The sequence below is a fragment of the Trachurus trachurus genome, assembly GCF_905171665.1.
Source record: "Trachurus trachurus genome assembly, chromosome: 15".
Lineage (NCBI taxonomy): Eukaryota > Metazoa > Chordata > Actinopteri > Carangiformes > Carangidae > Trachurus > Trachurus trachurus.
In genome coordinates this window covers 27,270,736-27,290,039 of record NC_139906.1, presented here as the reverse complement: position 1 = coordinate 27,290,039, position 19,304 = coordinate 27,270,736, and the positions used below count along the sequence as shown (strand labels likewise).

Sequence of the window (19,304 nt, the reverse complement as noted above, 5' to 3'; positions counted from 1 at the left end):
ATAAAATCAGCTTCTGACTGCTGATTTCGGCTCAGGTAGGAGGCAGGCTAACACTACCTATACACTTCCAGCGATTGAGCTAAGCTAATTAGCGGTGCACCAGCTCTGCCCGTATCTCCCTTGTTACTGCACGCACAGTCGAAAGGATGGTGTCTATCTGCTTGTCATGGACTAGGGAGTGAGGCAAGACACGGAAAAAAAAATGGTTTTCCCAGTTTGAGACCCTCAAAAGTAGACTGCGACTTATATGCCAGTGCGACTTATATTCAGAATTTTACGGTAAGTTTATTTTGACATGGACATTCAGACCCAACACCTTTGCAGCCCAAAGTCAGGTGGAGTTGGTGTGGATAAACGGAGCAGACGGGGACCTAATCAGCACTAATGTGAGGATACAGGCTGAGGTACAAAGACGTAGCGACCCCTCACTGAGAAGATTTCCACCTCAACAACCCCTGTCTCACTCTGTTGGAGCTGTTCTTGGGAAAAACCTAATTGTGTTAAACTGTGAACGTGTTAGTGTGTAGTGCTGTGACAGCGCTGGGCGGAGATCGTTCCTCTTCTGCCCCAGTCTGTGAACAGATCAGGTCTGGATGGAGCACGGCTGGTCTGGTTGCTCACAGTTCCAGTCTCCATGTTTCTGATCTAATAATGAACATCACAACCTGCAGTCATCACACTGGAGTTTGTTCGCAGTCACATGTTTCTGTTGTTCTGCTGTGACTCTGACTTTGTTGCTGGTGAACCACTGCTTTTCACTGTGTGTTCTTTTGCCAGCACTCAGCTAATCAGATGAGGATTTTGACATTTAGCAGGAGATTCTGCCATTAGTCAACTTGTGGGTGAGAGCCATTTATTAAATGTCACTGGAGGAATGAGTAAGAGGCGTCGACAACAGGCCATATGGCAGTAACACACTACAACGAGAGCAGCAACGAGGACACAAACGTACGAGTGCTCATTCACTCCTCCAACCAGTGCTTTGTGTTCATCACAGGAGACAAACCAGACACAGCTACTACACTCAGTCTGATGACATCATGACAGTCATCAGCACCAGGAATGAATATCTGAGCAGTTTGGGGGCAAACTGTGACGACCTGCTTCTCTTGGCTGTGTGTCTTCAACTGTGTCCCAAATCAGGGGCCCCATCCCTCAGAGGATGCACTCTATGAAGGAGTGGCCCCTCACAGCTGTCTCACACTGCCAAAAACCTCTATCTCATAATCAAGATTATAATTTCTATATTAAAATCACAAACACGGCTGGTTAAATTCTTTTTAGGAGATATATGCTGGTCTCATTGATGAAATCTAACAATTGTGGCAGTCGTATTAGTTTGTTTGAATGAAAAGTGAAGCTTCATGTGTGTATTGGATAGGGCTGTCAAACGATTAAAATTTTTAATCGTGAGTTAATGGCAATCGTTAATTGCATCTTTGCTTGAAATAACAGCAATATGAATGGAAAGCATAAGAAACATTCAGATCTGGATGTTTCTTATGCTTTCCATTCATGGTATTTAAAAATCAGCTGACAGAGAGAGAGCAGCCTCGTTTGGTGGTAAGAAGAACAAGTTCTCTAGTGTTAGAACATGAGGAGAAAAAACATATGCAGGTTCTCTTTCATAATATTTCGTTCGATGTCTCACTATGGGATGCACGCCTCGCTGCAGCCCTCAGAAGCATTTATCTCATTACGCCAATCCTGATTGGCTGGTGAAAGTGTCCGTCCGCCACAGGTAGTCCCACCTACCTTAAATAGCTCATGCGGACGGCACCACCCTCATTCAAACACCTCTTCTCACTCGGAGCATATCTCGCGTCCAGGGCTAGCTAGCTTAACTGTCCATAGACGGATCTTATTTAGCTTCTGTCGCTGGGCGCTACTAGCTTAGGACATTTTTCTGCTTCGTCGGTCACACCAGATCGAACCCAGTGCTTTCCTGCCCTCCACGGCTTGGTCAGCACTGCTCTCGACGCCCCACCACGGCTACTCGAGCACCGGGCATTAGCACACCAGCTAATTCTCGGCTTCTTCACGGTTAGCACACCAGCTAACTGCCTCGGCTCCCTGCCTGCACACCAGCTCGCACGGAATGGAGGATAAAACCCCTCACACCAGAGGGCACGGAGACTCCGGAGCCAGACTCTGTCGCTGCGGGAATAAGATATCGAGCATGGATCCACACCAGGTCTGCTCGTGCTGTCTTGGGCTGGAACACGCCCGGGCGGCTATCGAGGTCCCCGGCTCGTGTCAACACTGTGCGGTGTTCACCATCAAGAGTCTCCGCAGACGACTAGCCCGCCAGGCTAGCCTGTCTGGACATGACCCCTATCTCTCTTCCGACGGCGCCGCCGTCGAGGGCGGAGAGGAGGTGGGGGTCGCTGCGGTGGCGACACCGGAGGCTAGCGCCAGCTGGGGCTCCCAGCTCGAGCTAGCCGCGGTTCCCCCGCTGGAGGAAGACGTCCTGGATTTGGACTATGGGGAAGATGATGATGGCGCCTTGGATCTCCTCATATCAGAGGATGAAGAAGAGGATGACATCTTCATCACGCCGGCTCGGGCTGCAAAGCCCGCGGCTTCCGTCGACTCTCGGGATGGAGACGAGAGTAGCACACCAGCTTCTCCCTCCCCCAGCTCGGACATGCTCGACGTGTGCAAACGCGCTGCTGCCCGGCTGGGCATCCCCTGGCCCGCTGTCGTAGCTGAGACCACCAGATCACGCTACGAGGGGAAGAAATTGCCCTTGGCCAAGAGCGCGACGAAGCAACTTCTCCCCGTCTTCCCGGAGCTGCTGGAGGAGGTGGCGCGCTCATGGAGAGACCGCCCCTACAGCAGCCGGAGCCCGGTTCCCGGGGCCTCGTCCCTCGACTGTGAGGCGATGGAGAGCCTGGGTCTGCTCCGCATGCCTCCGATGGAGCCACTTGTTGCAGCTCACCTTCACCCCCAGCTGTCAGCGGTGTCCTCCCGGAGCCCCAGCCTGCCGTCCAAGTCCGACCGCTTTCAGTCAGCCCTGACTGAGAAGGCGTACAAGGCGGCGGCGCTCTCGGCCAGAGCGCTCAATGTCCTCTCGCTGCTCACGGCTTACCAGGCTGAGTTGTGCGAGGATGTTGTGCAAACTCAGGACCCAGCTGCGTGGGAGGAGATACCGGTCATCACCGACCTGTGTCTCCGTGTCCAACGCTGCGCGGTCCAGGCCACGGGAAGAGCGATGGGGACCATGGTTCTGCAGGAGCGAGCGCGGTGGCTCAACCTCGCCAGCCTGTCAGACAGAGAGAAGGACGACGTCCTGGACATGCCCATTGTCCCGGAGGGGATTTTTGGTTCCGCCCTAGCATCGATGCAACAACGGTGTGAAGCCAAAAAGAAGGAAGACGAAGCTCTCAAGCTCTGCCTCCCTCGCAAGCCCCCAGCTCCCTCTCCACCTGCGCAGCGTAAATCCTTCGCGCAGGCTGCTTCCCAGGTTTCGCAGTTCAAAATACCGAAACATCCGAAGCCTCAGCCCGCCCCGCCGCCCGTGCCCGGTCGGCCCGGCTGGTTCAAGAAGCCCTCGGCCCCAGCTACAGCTCCGCCGGCACAGCCCGCGCAAGCTACCAGCCACCAGGCCAGGAAGAAGAAGAGAGCGGCCTGACCGCCCCTCTCGTCACCGGTGATGCAGCTGGAAGTTCCCCGTTCTCCAGCTCCACCTGTTTGGCTTCCGAGCGTGCACTCCGGGGCCCCCCACGCCCCCATCTCCCAGCTGCCACGGACCGTGCCAGAGCAGACCGGGAGAGACGGACATCTGACGGCAGAGGGTTCAGCGGTTGCCCCTCTCCCATGTCCACAAGCACGCACACACACACAAGTTTTCATAAAGAAAATAAAATGTGTCCCGCTGTCGCATCCAGGCCGAGTGCCGAGGGCGCAGCTAATAAAAGCCAAAACTATAAAAATAAACAGCGCGGTGGCGGCACCTGCTGTCCCACCCCCGGGGAAAGCCACGGCTTTTCCCGGGGTGAGGGCAGTGAGGTCCCCGTCACTGCGTTGTCCTCCCGGGCCAAAGTGCACAGCACCGCCCAGAGGCCATGTCAGTTTTCCACCACGAGAGGGCGCCACCGCACCGCGGTTGGGACCTCTCATGGTGGAAGAGCTGCAGCGCGTCTCGCCTCTCTGCCGCAGGTGGCAGAGGTGGGCTGCGCTCGCAGCTTCGCCCTGGGTGTTGAAGACGATTTTGAGGGGTTACAGGCTGCAGTTTGCCGCTGTTCCCCCTCGATTCGCCGGCATAATACACTCCCAGGCTCAGGGAGAGTCAGCTCGTGTTTTGCAAGAGGAAATCCTCTCACTGTTAAACAAAGGAGCAATCTGTGTCGTTCCTCCCGCACAGTGTCAGAGCGGTTTTTACTCCAGGTACTTTCTGGTCCCAAAACGGGGGGGGAGTGGTATTCGCCCTATCCTGGATCTACGTGCTCTGAACAAATTTCTCAGGAAATACAAGTTCAGGATGCTCACACACGCATCCCTGCTGCGCCTGGTGCGACAGAACGATTGGTTCACTTCTGTCGATCTGAAAGACGCGTATTTCCACATTCCAATATATCCTCCCCACAGAAAGTATCTGAGGTTCGCTTTCCAGGGGACGTGCTACGAGTACCGCGTGCTCCCATTCGGTCTGTCTTTAAGCCCGAGGGTGTTCGTCCGGTGCACGGAAGCGGCGATAGCCCCGCTGAGACAGCAGGGCATTCGCTTGGCCACATATCTGGACGATTGGCTGCTTTTGGCACAATCGAGGCAGGAGGCCATGGCGCATACGCGTATTCTCACACGGCACCTATTAGACCTGGGTTTTGTGATAAACGCGGAAAAGAGCATGCTGTGCCCGACACAGGACATAATCTTTCTGGGATTATCCCTGGACTCGGTGATTTTCACGGCGCGCCTCTCGGCGGAGCGAGTGAGAGCTTTCAGAGCATGTCTCGCGCTTTTCCATCCAGGCAAATCTGTTCAATTCAGATTGTGTCTTCGATTACTCGGACTGATGGCGTCAGCCATTCTCGTGGTTCGTCTCGGTCGCCTCCACATGAGGGAATTCCAGCTCTGGGTGGCCTCATGCGGGCTGGATCCCGTGCGTCATGGCGCACGGAGAGTGTTGGTTACGCCGGGGTGCGTCAGGGCACTGCGCCACTGGCGAGCCCCGTCGTTTCTGACCCGCGGGGTGCCCATGGGCTCTGTCCTGTCCAGGAAGGTGGTCACTACGGACGCCAGCCTGACAGGGTGGGGCGGAATTCACGAGGGCCGGTCAGTGAGGGGCCGCTGGAGTGTGGACCTCCAGCGGTCTCACATAAATTTTCTGGAATTTTCAGCGGTGTTCCTCTCCCTGAAACACTTCCTTCCGTCTCTCATGGGCCATCATGTCCTGGTGAGGACGGACAATACGACGACGGTAGCGTACATCAACCGCCAAGGGGGGTTGCGCTCTCGTCAGTTGCACATGCTGGCACGCAGACTGATCCTGTGGAGCTGCGGTCGTCTCCTCTCCCTGAGGGCGACGCACGTCCCGGGAGCTCTGAACACGGGCGCGGACCTGTTGTCCAGGGGCGCGCCGGTATACGGGGAGTGGACTCTGCACCCGGAGATTGTGGAACAGATATGGGCCCGTTATGGTCGGGCCGCGGTGGATCTGTTCGCGTCAAGAGGAAACGCGCAGTGCGCGCTGTTTTACTCTCTGCGCAACCTGGATGCTCCCCTCGGCATAGACGCACTAGCGCACGTCTGGCCGCACGAGCTTCTTTACGCGTTCCCTCCCCTGGCCCTGATACCCCCCACTCTATCCAGAGTGAGGGACCACGGCCACGCGCTGATTCTGATAGCTCCGCATTGGCCTGCGATGCATTGGCTGGCGGTGATATATCGGTTACTGTGCGCGCAACCTTGGCAGCTCCCGCTGCGCAGGGACCTGTTATCGCAGGGGGGAGGGACGGTTTTCCACCCGCACCCAGAACGCCTGGCGCTGTGGGTTTGGCCCCTGAGTGGTTCAATTTGTCAGCTGTGGGACTCCCACAGCGTGTGATTTCCACTATACAAAGTGCTCGAGCCTCTTCCACTAGGTCTCTGTATGACTGTAAGTGGAGAGTGTTTGAGGACTGGTGCCACAGAAATGGCCACGTTCCTTTTCAGTGTCCAGTGGGTGTGATATTGTCATTCTTACAGGACCTGATTGACAAACGAAAAGCCTTCTCCACAGTTAAAGTGTACTTGGCAGCTATAGCCGCCTGTCACGTGGGGTTTGGGAAACAAACAGCGAGCCAGCACCCGCTGGTTTGCCGTTTTATGAAGGGAGCGCGCAGGCTTCTCCCCGTGTCCAGACCGCTGGTGCCACCATGGGATCTGGCTGTGGTTCTGGAGGGGCTCAAGGGTCCTCCTTTTGAGCCGCTGGGGGGAGCAGGCTTGAAACACCTGTCTCTCAAGACAGTGTTGTTACTGGCTCTGGCTTCGGCTAAACGGGTTAGTGACATCCATGCGCTTTCGGTGCATCCATCATGCACTCAGCTTTTCCCAGGGGATGTGAGGATGATTTTGAAGCCCAACCCGGCCTTTGTGCCTAAGGTAGTGGGCTCATGTTCTCCTATTGACCTTGTGGCCTTTGCTGCCTCACCTGGAGAGCAGCGGTCACATGCGTTATGTCCAGTCCGTGCGGTGCGCACTTACATGGACAGGACTAAGGGTTTCAGGAGGAGCGATCAGCTGTTTGTCTCCTGGGCTAATCCTCATAAGGGGAAACCGGTCACAAAGCAGCGCCTGTCCCACTGGGTCGTGGAGGCGATTGCTTTGGCTTATACGAGTCAGGGTTTGCAGGCACCTGCGGGTCTGCGGGCGCACTCGACTCGGGGCTTGGCCGCATCCTGGGCCTTATTCAGGGGAGTTTCTGTTCAGGACATCTGTGCTGCAGCGAGTTGGTCCTCGCCTCTCACTTTTGTCCGTTTTTATATGCTGGACGTCTCCGCTCCGTGCGTGGCACGCGCGGTTTTGCTGTCCTGATTGGAACAGAGTACCTTTTTCCCTGTGGGTTGGTGGACGCTCGATAAGCTTGTCTGGCAATACGGGAGCAACCATATCCCATAGTGAGACATCGAACGAAATATTATGAAAGAGAACTTTAGGTTATTTACATAACCCCGGTTCTCTGAGTAATATGAGTGAGATGTCTCACCAGACTACCCTTCTTGCTTGGGCGAGTGAGAAGAGGTGCTTATCTTGAATGAGGGTGGTGCCGTCCGCATGAGCTATTTAAGGTAGGTGGGACTACCTGTGGCGGACGGACACTTTCACCAGCCAATCAGGATTGGCGTAATGAGATAAATGCTTCTGAGGGCTGCAGCGAGGCGTGCATCCCATAGTGAGACATCTCACTCATATTACTCAGAGAACCGGGGTTATGTAAATAACCTAAAGTTTTCTGTAACATTATAAGACGGCGCCACCCCTCCATTTGTACATATTTCCAAGTAGTTGCTCTTCCTGTTGTAAACAATGAAACATGAAACACGCAGTAATCAGAAACCAGGATACTGTATTTATCATGTATACAGGGAAACTGAATAACCAGGTTTCTTAAGTTCATGTAAACACCATATCCCAAATTTGATCAAAATTGGGATACCCATCAAAACCGGGATACTTAAGTCCATGTAAACGCAGTCACTGTCTCAAAGGGCACAGATCCTGTTGCCTAGTAACCTTGACCTGTTGCTGACCTGAGAAGCAGGTGTGGTGACGTCCCGGGTGCTACAGAGACAGAAACCCTCCTCTGTGGTTTTATCATTCACACGCCTCACACGGAACAGAACAACTCCGAGTGGAACTTTACCTTCATGATGTCCAGTCTCTCCTCGTCGCAGCGGACGAAGACGCTGGATGAGGATGACAGGGGCAGAGAGGTGGACAGGGTAACGGCCTCCTGGGCCAGGCGGCGGGACCGCGCTGCGCTGTTGGTGTCGCTGGCGTTCTTCACCTGAGACATGTAATGGTAGTTGACCTTGAACATGAGCTTCCCGTCCTCGTCCTCCGAGACCATTTCAAAGGTGTCTGGACAGAGAGAAGACAAGCAATCATTACCGGAATGACATCTGAAGGTGTCGTCAGGGGCGACCACACCTAACTGCATGCATGATTTCTAGAAAACTCTCCATTGAAATATTGATCAGATCTCCGTAAACATTTATAGTGAATTATATATGAACTACAGTTTGAACTGACTGTTCTGAGAGCTGTCCTTTAATTTAAGGACACAGATCAGCGGGGTTTCTGTTTTTTTTTGTCCATGCTGGACCAGAACCTTAGTATATAAAAAAATAGTATGGGTCCACCAGCATGAACAAACGTTTGGCCAAAGGGAAAGGGAAAAATTGATTGACCGATTGACTACTGATGTTTATTTTTTATCTTCTCGTCCATTTACTTATTCTTTCTCTTCTTGTTTTGCTCCTTATCACAATTTATCTCAATGCATTTACTTTCTTGACTGCTGTGTTAGGTCTTTCCTGTCTTGTGCTATGTCATGTCTTTATGTTTGTTTAATGTTTGTCATTACGATACATTTTTAAATTTTAAATTATTTTAAATTTTAAATTATGATACATTTTTATCATTATTACAATAATGATAAAAAACAACATTTGGCCAGTGCAGCAGCTTCTTGGGGCTTCCAGCAGCAGCAGCCTCACATGGTCATTAGACACTGTGAGCTCTACTGTAGCGCTGCCTCAGGTGGACAGTACACTGAGTACAAGATGGGTCTCAACAGCCATTGAAGCCATATTAAATTTATGAGCCAACGTATTTGCTTGTGCACACAGTTTTCAACAGGGCCTGTCCATGTCCTTGCCATCTGCTGGGTGCTGGTTATGTAATGTCCTGACCATTCAATCTCATTATTTTTCTTCTAGGAAACATCAGATAGGAAGACGTCAGGAAATACACAGTTTGTCTTCCTACCTTCTGATAAACACTTTGTTACTTAGAGCAGAGAGAGGCTCAGATATTAGATAATATATATCTGACTGTTCCATGGTGATTCACTACCAAGACACTAATCTTGCCATCAGTTTTTCCACTCTGTTAAGTGAAACTACACTGTTTACACTCATGTCACTTCTGATTAGCTCAGACATCAAGCTGCTCACTAAATCAATTGTTACGCAGCAAAACCAGAGTAATTAATCATGACACGGCTCAATGGAGGGTGATGGACAGGACAAAAGGGCTGAGAGGTTCCTTTCAGGGTTCTGGCATCAAGGCATTGTGGGTATTATCGGACAGAGAAGTGTGTTACATGCTGTACGATAGACCTACCAAACTGCAGCTTCTTCATGGCGGCTACATATTTTTCTTCTAGAGAGCGGAGGATGGAGAGGGGCTTGGGCCGGCTCGACACCTTCCGAGAAGACTCCACCAGCTTCCTCTCTGGAGAGAAGATGAGGAAGAGCAGAGTAAAAAAATAGAGCAGGCATGTAGACAGACAAAACCTTAATATTTACTTTTCTATGAATCAGGTTTCATATTTTTAACACTTCCTCTACAAACCGATCTGTTGACTCATGTTTCAATAAGCATGTTTCAGATGAAGTGTGTCACATCCCTACTAATTCTATAATGGTAAACATTTACATAAAACATTTGAGATCTGAACACTGATCTGGGGTCACTGAACACATCACACTGGGTCAGGGCAGAGGGTAAATGAGATAAAAGCTGACAAATAGACAGACTTCGGACTAGGTATCAAAATAAGGAAAATGATTCAAAATGGAAAAGCTGACCTATTGTTTGAGAATCGAAAAGCTTAAGTTTGATCAAATTTGGGAAAAATTTATTGAATTTATAACCCTGACTTGAGCAGACTTCGTATTTTTTTTTTTTTGTCGCCTTCCTATCTCTGAGGGAAATAACAATAAGTAAGTTTCCTCACGTTAATGTACATGTACCGGTAGTTGTCTTTTTAAGATTGTTAGTATGTTGATGCAGAAACTACAACCAGGTTGTAAGCATGTGGGTTGAAGAGAGCGTTTAATGTGTGTGTGTAAATGTGCTAAACCTTTTATATTTAGTGGAATATATAAGGACATGTTTCCAGGAAAGTGAATATGGATGCTCATGAAGGACCAGGAGGACTGTCCTTCAAAAAAATGTTTTTTGTATTGTTGATTCTGATGGAAAATGCATTTTCCAAACAAAATTAAAAATTAGGAATATGATAAACAGATTTTGAATCAATAACATTCCAACTATTCCTGACCCTAAATGTATAAGAGCGTGTTTTATTTTCCAATTGTTCTCAAAGCAGAAAAAGCCGGAGAGAAAACTCTGTTCTGCTGTTTTTGTTCTTGTAGTTGTCAGTCTTCAGAAAGGAGGTGTCACAACAGTTTCCCTCAGACAACCAATCAGACGGGGCAGTACACATCACCGTGGTGTCTGAGAAAATGGAGGAGACGTTTGTTGCGGCTGGGCCCGACTATCCTGATGTGTTGGATGTGATCAGAGCGGGCCGTCAGAGCTGAGCTTTTATCAGCAGCGTCGATGAGACGCAACGAGTGGAAACAACCAACTGTCACACAGGTGGGTGGTGATGTGATGTCACCACATAGTGAGCTGTTGGAGAAAAACACCATGGACAGATGGAGTACGATGCTGCTGATGTGGTGTGTTTGAGTTGTTGTGTTGGGACGGCTCCATCAATAGGAGAGCGATATTTGTGGATCGATGCTGTCCTGCTGCCTGATCACCAGCCTCTGTACTAATGGAATGATTACACCTCTGTTGGGCGCACAACAGTCTACAACTCTGTATGATGTGTGACTGCCCAGGCCTTTATCATATGGATTTCTTTATGAGGAGTGACACGGCATTGATCTCCATCTGCATCCTCTTCCCCACATGCTCAGCTGCAGCGCGGCGACAGTGATCAATCAGACGGCGTTTATGTGCAGGGAGCTGGAGGTAAAGGGCAGGTGGGGTATAATTAATATTGTGTACTGTGAGGTAATGGGGGGGGGGGTGTGTGTAATGTTTCATCATGCGGAGGACACTGATGGTGATGCTTTAAAGTGACTAATGGCAAACAAGGAGCATCTCCTGTCTTTATGTCCCCGTGTAGAGGAACAAGGGACGACAGCTGCTCTGTCCTGTACCATCCTCCGCTGTCTGAGTCCTGTGACACACTTTCACACACGCTCTTCGTCTCCTCCACAGGAACACATGTCAACCAGTGTGGAGCGCTTTTAGGAACAAGGCCTCAAGTGGAAAGAGACACAGATCCCACAATGCAAGAGGTGTCACCCTGACTGTCAGGGGCTGGGGCGCCAAAGAGGGAGAATAAGGAGAAGGGTTCTAGGGGCCCAGAGAGGACCCTAATAAAACTACAATACTGACAAAATAATATGACTGTTGTGTTATTTTCACAAATATTGGGATGAAAGCAAAAACTGTAATCATTAAAACTCAAAGTTTTATGTAAAACAGCATCAACATTTAAATTTTTTTTTTTTTACCATGTAATACCCCTTTTCATGGGACCCAAAATCCCTGGCAGCGCCCCTGGTTAGGGGCCGCGTCCCCCAAACACCGTTTTTTGTCTTTCTACACAGATCCTATGAAGTTCGGTGACTGTTCGCGCTCAGAACGCCTCCAGTAGAAATCTGTTCAACTTTTAGAACAGTGCCTGTCACTGTCACTTTTCTCACACTGACCAATCAAAATCCAAGAAGGGGCGGGACTTACATTACACTTCATTGGGGGTTGAAAGTGTAATATCGATTTAGGTTCCAAACTAACTTATATAGACGTAAAAGGAAAACGACTCAATTTTATTCTGAAAGACACGCGTATCTGCGATTCTGAGCCCCCGAAGCCTGCAACGCATTCTTGTGATCGGTTTTTGAGGGTGAGCGCTGGTATTTAAAAATCAGATGGCAGAGGAGAACAGCGCCATTTGGTCGCCCCGTCTGCAGCTTCTTACTGGCTGCCTTGGGTGGAGGGCTCCAAGTCAGACCAACAGGTCCGCTCGGACCATGATGGGGGGGCGGGGCCTCGCGCTACAGAACGCTAGGGGAACACTGGGGTGCTGTCAGTCTCAGTGGTGCATCACACACTTGAGAATGGTAGAAGATCAGAGGAGCAATCACCACCTCACAGGAGTTCATGAAGAATCAGATGTGAACAACATGGAGAGTGTGGTGCAACGACTTATTGTGATGTTGGTCAAAAAACTAAAGCAGTTTAAATGAGTCTGAATGGGATACAATCCCCATAATAAGTTTTAATATCTGTTGTTTATAGCTTGTTAGCCTCGAGGCCTGGTGTATTAACTGTTGCCTGGCAACAGCATCAGCTTCTCCAGGACTGATGAAATCATCGTGATAGTCATCCTGATATTCACACCTGAATATCAAGTTGTTTGAGATAAACTGGCTCCAGTTCTGCCCTCAGCGAGCATCAGACCCACCGTCCTGGACCAGAGCCCTCAGCCAATCAGGGTCACATCAGCCTGCAGGCTGTAGTGGGCCATGTTTAACCTGGAGGTTGAGTTCAGCTTTCAAAACAGGCCAATAACCTCCCAGTGGTGTTCAGCCAACCACAGCTGAGGGAATTCAGACTTTCTGATAGGCTAAACTTATCTGAGGTCAGACCCAGTTTCTTGTCCTTGCACTGAGAGGGCAAGACTCAGAGAAAAGTTTATGAAAGAGGGAGAGGGACAGAGACAGAAAAAGAGATCAAACAATAAAGGATTTAAGTGAAGGACAGAGCAGGGATCCAGATGTGCTAAGGATGTGCTTCACTCTGTACTGCTGTCATTGTGCACTTCTGTGACATCAGCTGCTAGACTGATTTAAAAATAATCACATGTGGGGGCACTGGTGAGCAAGAAATGGACTGAGATCAACTTTTCAGAGCTTCTGTTCACAAGAAAAAAGGAGAAAACCAACAAACACATGTATGAAGAGTAGTGTACGCACCCTGGTTGGCCTGCCGCAGGCTGGTGGTGGCGGTGTAGACGATCTCAGCTGTCCTCTGGATGTCAGGGACCAGCAGAGTCAAACCCTCGGGCTCTGGGTCGGAGCTCTCGGTCTTCACCACACCTTTACTCTTATCTTTCTTGGACCTGCAACACACAACGATTTCAGTCACAATGGAGAACAAGTGAGATGTAGAGACACCAGACTGGACACACTGGAGGAAGAAAGCAGCTCCTCCATTAAGACCCATTCAGCCCCATTCAAACTAGATTTATCTCACCTCTGCTGGTCAATGATGTCAGTCCTATTCAGAGAGTCTATGTGGTTATAATTAGTCTTCTCTAGTCCCGGTAGAATCACAGCCTCAACTAGCTTCTGTTGTCTGACTTCTATGTGTCAGCTCAACTCTTGTTTTGCAAATTCTGCAACATTCTGTTGACTGGAAGCGTAACAATACATGCAAGGACCACCTACTGTCCAAAAGCCATGTGAAAAACAAGGAAATTATTTTTTTAACTAATATATTTATTTTACTGGAAACAGTTTAAAGCTCAAGCATTAATATTTTGTTGGTTTTGAAGTCCTTACAGTGCAGTGTTATCTTGAATTGTGCAGTATTTGTTCTTAACGTATGGAGAAAAAGTGTTGTTTGTTTATTACCTCAATAAATTTAAAGTAATTTATATTTAACTTGTGTACATTTTAGTCATTAACATTAAAAACACACTCTTTGGAATAGATCTGTTGTATTTGAAGCTCAAATAAAAAAGTAAATAATAATGAAATAATAATTGGTAGTAAAATAAGAGTAAAAGGTTAAAAAATTCAAACGGAAAAAACAGGATTTCCAAAAATTCAAACGGAAAATTTGGGAAAAAGAAATAGTTGTCTGAGCCATGAGTAAGTGGGCCAGGAAGAGGTGTGCTTCCTAAAGGTAACATGTGGTCAGGCTTCTAGCAGCAGCAGGTCCCTGCTCTGGGAGCCGACGTCACATTAATCTGCCTGTCAGCTCTGGTGGAGCAGCCGCCCCACTCAGATACTCCACTCAAGTTATTTTCATAACCTACGGTTTTCTTCCTGTCGTACCTTAAATGAACCTCTCTGCCATACGAGGGCTGCTGCAACATTCATGATGGGATGTTCTAAAAATACCAGTGGATACATCATTCATAAGGAGCCACTCTGACATGTATGTAAACCTGAGTACAACATGTTGTCAAGAGGCTCTGAGTGAAGGAGCTGATTCACATGAAGCTGTAGCGGTGGTGTGTGATGTGAGTTGAAGCGTCAGTCTGAGTCTATGTACAAGCTAAGTTTTCATAGTGCTACATAGCTAACATCAGCATTAACAGCTGTTCTCTTACCAGTCTAGAACAAAATGCTGAGTTCAGCATCAAACTTCCTAAAAGCTAGAAACCCTTACTGAACATCTCTCTCTATAACGCCTTTTTCCATTCAAGCTAGCATGCTAAGCCCTGCTAGCCCTGATCTGATTGGTCCGTCTCTTCACTGCAGCTTACAGAGGACATGAAAAACAGGAAAAAGGAAAAAAAAAAAGTTGCGATTAACTCTAGTAGCCCTAGTAGCAACGCTAAGCTTACAAACAGCTCCTTTAATCCACAGCAGTTTTCTCTTAGCGTGCATCGAGTACATGTTTTTGTGGTTGAGGCACACATATCTGTATCTCTGAAAGCAGCTCAGTGGCTGCTGGGATACATTCACATCCTCTAGTGTGTACCTCAATGCCAACTGTGAAGATTCTCAATTCATTGCTATTGCACAGAAGACAGTCAGTGACACTCGGTGAATTTTCTAAGGCTTCAGTCCAGAATATATTAAAAAGGAATGTGATTATTCAACTTTATGTGCTAGGGATGTGCGATAATACTGGCGGACCTATAATATCGGCCCAATATTTGTATAAAAATGGAATATCTGTCCATATTATTATCAGGTTTTCTGCCAATAATGAAAACCAATAACATAATACCTTGATTTTGTAGCAAATTAAGTAGCAACGGATCATTGCTACTTAATTCGCACAATGTATGCAGTGAGAGATGGTTTGATCTGTGAGTCAGAGCTCTTTTTTTCTCTTTTCTCTTTTTTTTTTCTTCTTTTGTTTGTGTGTGTGTGTGTCTGTCTCTCTCTGTGTGTGTGTGTGTGTGTGTGTGTGTGTGTGTGTGTGTGTGTGTGTGTGTGTGTGTGTGTGTGTGTGTGTGTGTGTGTGTGTGTGTGTAAACAAATTAACAACGCTTAAACCAGTGGGGCATCACAACAAAAGCAGGCATACAGTAATGTGTTAATTCATGACAGTAGATATTAGTTTTTTGGGGAAAAAAAGGCTGCATATTGGTACAGGTTGTTATCGGACTTGGAAATTAAAGGGATAGTTCAACATTTTGGCAAATTGGCCCATTGCCATAATCCTTAGGAGTAGGTTTCGTTACCTTTAATTGTCGGTGCAAGCTATTTTTAGAACGGCAGAGCAGAGCCGCAAGCTGCTCAGAGCTACGCTACGGAGGCTAATGGTATTTCCGGGTTTCCCTAATCAAACTCAGCAAATAAATCAAGAAATTCCATGAGCCTCCGAAGTGCAGCTATGAGCAGCTCACGGCTCTGCTCCACCGGTCTAAAAACAGCTTGCACGACAATTAAAGGTAACAAACCTATTCCTAAGACTATAGTGATTATAGCAATGGGCCAATTTGCCAAAATGTTGAACTATCCCTTTAAGTGTTGGACAGAATCGGCATATCGGACATCCCTATTTGTAACCATTAAGTCAGAGGATTTTTTCCTGCATCTCACCTGAGGCGATTGGTGTACGTGTCCACACATGTCTTCATCTTGGCGAGCAGCATCCCGACGGAGGTCTGTCCCTCAGATTGTTCTTCATCCTCCTCCTCCTCACCCTGCCCCGGGTCCCCGGACAGAGGCAGCAGCAGAGGGACCAGGGCCGTGCAGGTGGAGATGGCCCTCAGCAGCTCCAGAAGTGCCCGGTATAAAGGCACGTGGCGCGCCATATCCAGAACTGCACAGAGAGGAGAAGAGAATCCAAAGTGTAAGATACAAAGGATTCACACATATTAGGTCGGTGTCACTGAGCCGGGCACAGCTGCATGTTTGTTATTTATGGTTGGATGGGAACAGGGTCTGGATGTCAGAGTTCCGGCGCTGGTGGGAATGCGCTTAATCACATCTCAGTTCATCCCTGATCCAGGGTTGAATAACAATGTTGTGTTCTACCGCTGCAACACTGATACAAACAAATGGTTTCCCACTGATATAAGGAAATTAAAAAGTTACCAAAGGACAGACCAAGGTCCACTCTCAAAAGACAACATTACAAAGTCTTTACGTTTCCCCTGAAGCAAGCTGGAGCCGGTAACACTCAGACCACTCCTCCAGTCTCCCACTGACCTGAGGCCTGCAGCACCAGGACTTACAGTGTATACGTTGGCTGAGTCAAGGTTCACACTCGGCGTCAAACACCACGATCAGAAGACAAACATCATCCACAGTGTTTTCTCCTTCTTCTTCATAACGCCTACAAGACTTCATCAATTTAACAACCACAGCCCTGGCGTTGTGCTCATGCTGGTGGCCATGAAGTGACAGGTGTCTTGTTTCTGTGACTGGCTCTCATTTCAGTTTGACTTAACTGGAACTATTCTAAAAACAATATCTAAAATTGACATGGAAATAGGGCTGCATGATCTATCGTTCGCATGTGCAATAGTCAGATCTCAGGACGTGTGATGTGATGTGCTATCTATAATATCTACAATGAATATCACTTGTAAATCGATGAAACATTAACATAATCACTTGATCACATGATTATTTTAAGCTTCTAATTGCGACACATCTCAGTTTTACATACTGTATAAAATTGTGAAAAGACTTGGAGTCAGTTAACTAGTAAATTATGCAGTTATGGTAAATATGTAACTGCAAAAAAAAAAATATATATATATTTTGGTATGGAGCGGGAACCGGCCCCGTCCCACAGCGCTCACCGGCGGTCAGTCTCACAGTGTCATGGAGAAGAGACATGATGCATGTCAGAGTCCCACACCGCTCCACGCTGCTTCCCCCCCACCCCACCAGTCACACAGCCTCAGCTCAGTCACTCACCCTCATCTACTGTGTTTATTAGTGATAAACGGGCATAACGGTAAAACTTGACCGACTTGTTGAAACTAATCAAGTTCATAAGCTGTGTGCAGAGCGATCTGGCTGTGTGATGTGTTTGTGAGTGACTATGGCGGAACGTGCCCGACGGGGAGTGGGGGGGGGGAGTCGCCAGCCCTAATTATAACAATAATAAATTAAAAACAAAGAAACTATTCTCTTTTCTCAAACAAAATACTGTTAAAAAAATAAACAGAACTTAACTTAAGGTTCGTGTCTTAGAGTGTCGTGGCTTGGTTTCGACACGCGTATTGTTACAGGCCTAATGTTAGCTGAGTGAAAAGTGAAGCGGGAGGTCAGAGGATCACTGGGATGTATTCTGGCTGCAGTCCATCCAGGATCTCTACAGCCTCTAGCAGGGCTGAAGCTGCTGGAATATCAGATGATGTAGTGAAGCCTGGTGACATTTTACTCAGAGAGGGAAGCAGCTGTTTGGACAGAGGTTGGAGTGAGGTGTCTGCACTGCAACAACCATGAGATGATGTCATCAAGAGCTCAGTTTTGGGTTTGTTTCCAGCTGCAGCCCGTCAGTTACATCGACCTGCATCTGTCCAGGAGCCAATCAGATGGAGATAATCATCTACAGGCTGACCGTGTGAGCTGCATTATTCGAAGAGAAGCTGTTTACTGTGTGTGTAGGTACTTGTGCATCCTTGTGCGTGCCCTGAAGTGTCAGCCTCAAAATAAATAGAACAGCTCTTGTTTGTGGCACCGGACTGTTTTACATTTATATTGAAATCCCCAGCTCCCTACTGTCCTCCCCCCTAGAACCTGCACGACGCTGACCTCCCCCAGCTTTAATCTGCTCTCCAGTCCTATACCCAGTGTTTGTGGATGGCACCTAGCATTTAATCCCTGTCCCTCCTACATACACCAGCACAATAACTCATTAGAATGCCTCCTCCGGCTCCGGGCAGACAACCACGAGGAGGCGTTTGGTTTTTAAGCAGTTTAGTTATGGCAGCGTGGATCCATCTGTCACTCATGGTCCCCAGAGGAAAAGTACCGACGACTTATTTACATTTGTGTGGAATGTGTGACACTAAGTTTGTTATAAGCAGAGGGCAGACAAGCCAGGAAACTGCCCGGGGGCCACGAGCTGGAAGGGGGCCCCCCAGAGACGGCTGACGTTGGTCCATATCAATGACACGACTTGAATCCCCCTTTGACACTGCAACGACACATTGGGAATTTTCCTAATGGGGCCCCCTACCTGCCGGATTGCTAGTAGGAGGGGCCAATGTCAAATTAACCATGAAGCAAACTTATCAAAGAGGAGGAGGAGTTATTTACATTTTTTGCTACAAAAATGTATTTGTTAAAATTATTAGTTACTTATTGAGCAATCAATGGTTTTGGATTAATTAATGGTTAATGTTTGTGGGGCTGCTGGTGGTGGTGGGGGGGCCTCCAAGGTGGCTCTTGCCTGGGGCCTCCAGAGTGTCTAGGAACGCCCCTGGCTATATATTTTTTCTTCTCCTTCTGTAGAACTCTTTGTAGGCACAGATTTTCATGAGTGCTATATACACTTTTCTGTATCACTTAAAAGCTGAACTAAAATGATGGCTTCGTACTTGGATGCCTTCACCAACCAGTCCAGTTAATTATGAGTCTGATGGACATGAATATAAAGGGCCTGAGGAGGCTTACTTTGAACATGACGCCACACATCATTTAAGAGTTGGAGTTCATGAGTGTGATTAACCACCTGCTTTGTAAGGAGTGACCTATTGTGATAAGGAGACCAGAATAAGTTCACCCCGTCCCTGTCCTGTTAATAAACTCCAGCCTCCCTGACATCCTGCAGACTCCGTCACCTTTCAGAGTCCAGAACAGCGGTGCAGAGGCAGCAGGGAGAAAAACCCCCAGCCTCTTCTCATCCACAGAGCCGTGACATCCATCACTGCTATGACAGTGGAGGTAGTGCTGACCTGCAGTCATCACTGCGCTGTGGAGAGCGGGCCTCCACTTGCTGTGATTTAGGGCCTTCTGGGGGGCATTGGGAGATAGGCGCTATGTATAGCCGTGTTGGATGCTGAGGCTGATGAATAGTTAACGGCCCCCAGACCTGAACGTGAGAGGCTACACGAGTTAGCGTGGCGTGTGGAGGGGGCGACT

At 48.4% G+C, this 19,304-nt stretch overlaps 1 protein-coding gene across 8 annotated transcripts in view; it reads right to left on the bottom strand.

Moving 5' to 3' along the window:
* birc6 (baculoviral IAP repeat containing 6) overlaps positions 1–19,304 on the bottom strand; it is a 139,704-nt gene that overhangs the window by 26,174 nt on the left and 94,226 nt on the right. For all 8 annotated transcript variants that reach the window (XM_083987807.1, XM_083987812.1, XM_083987811.1 and 5 more), the window contains exons 65-68: positions 15,801–16,023; positions 12,990–13,135; positions 9,331–9,441; positions 7,847–8,064 (exon numbers count right to left, since the gene is read on the bottom strand). In XM_083987807.1, coding sequence (XP_083843933.1) covers positions 7,847–8,064; positions 9,331–9,441; positions 12,990–13,135; positions 15,801–16,023 — 698 coding nt within the window. The remainder of the gene's footprint in view (positions 1–7,846; positions 8,065–9,330; positions 9,442–12,989; positions 13,136–15,800; positions 16,024–19,304) is intronic.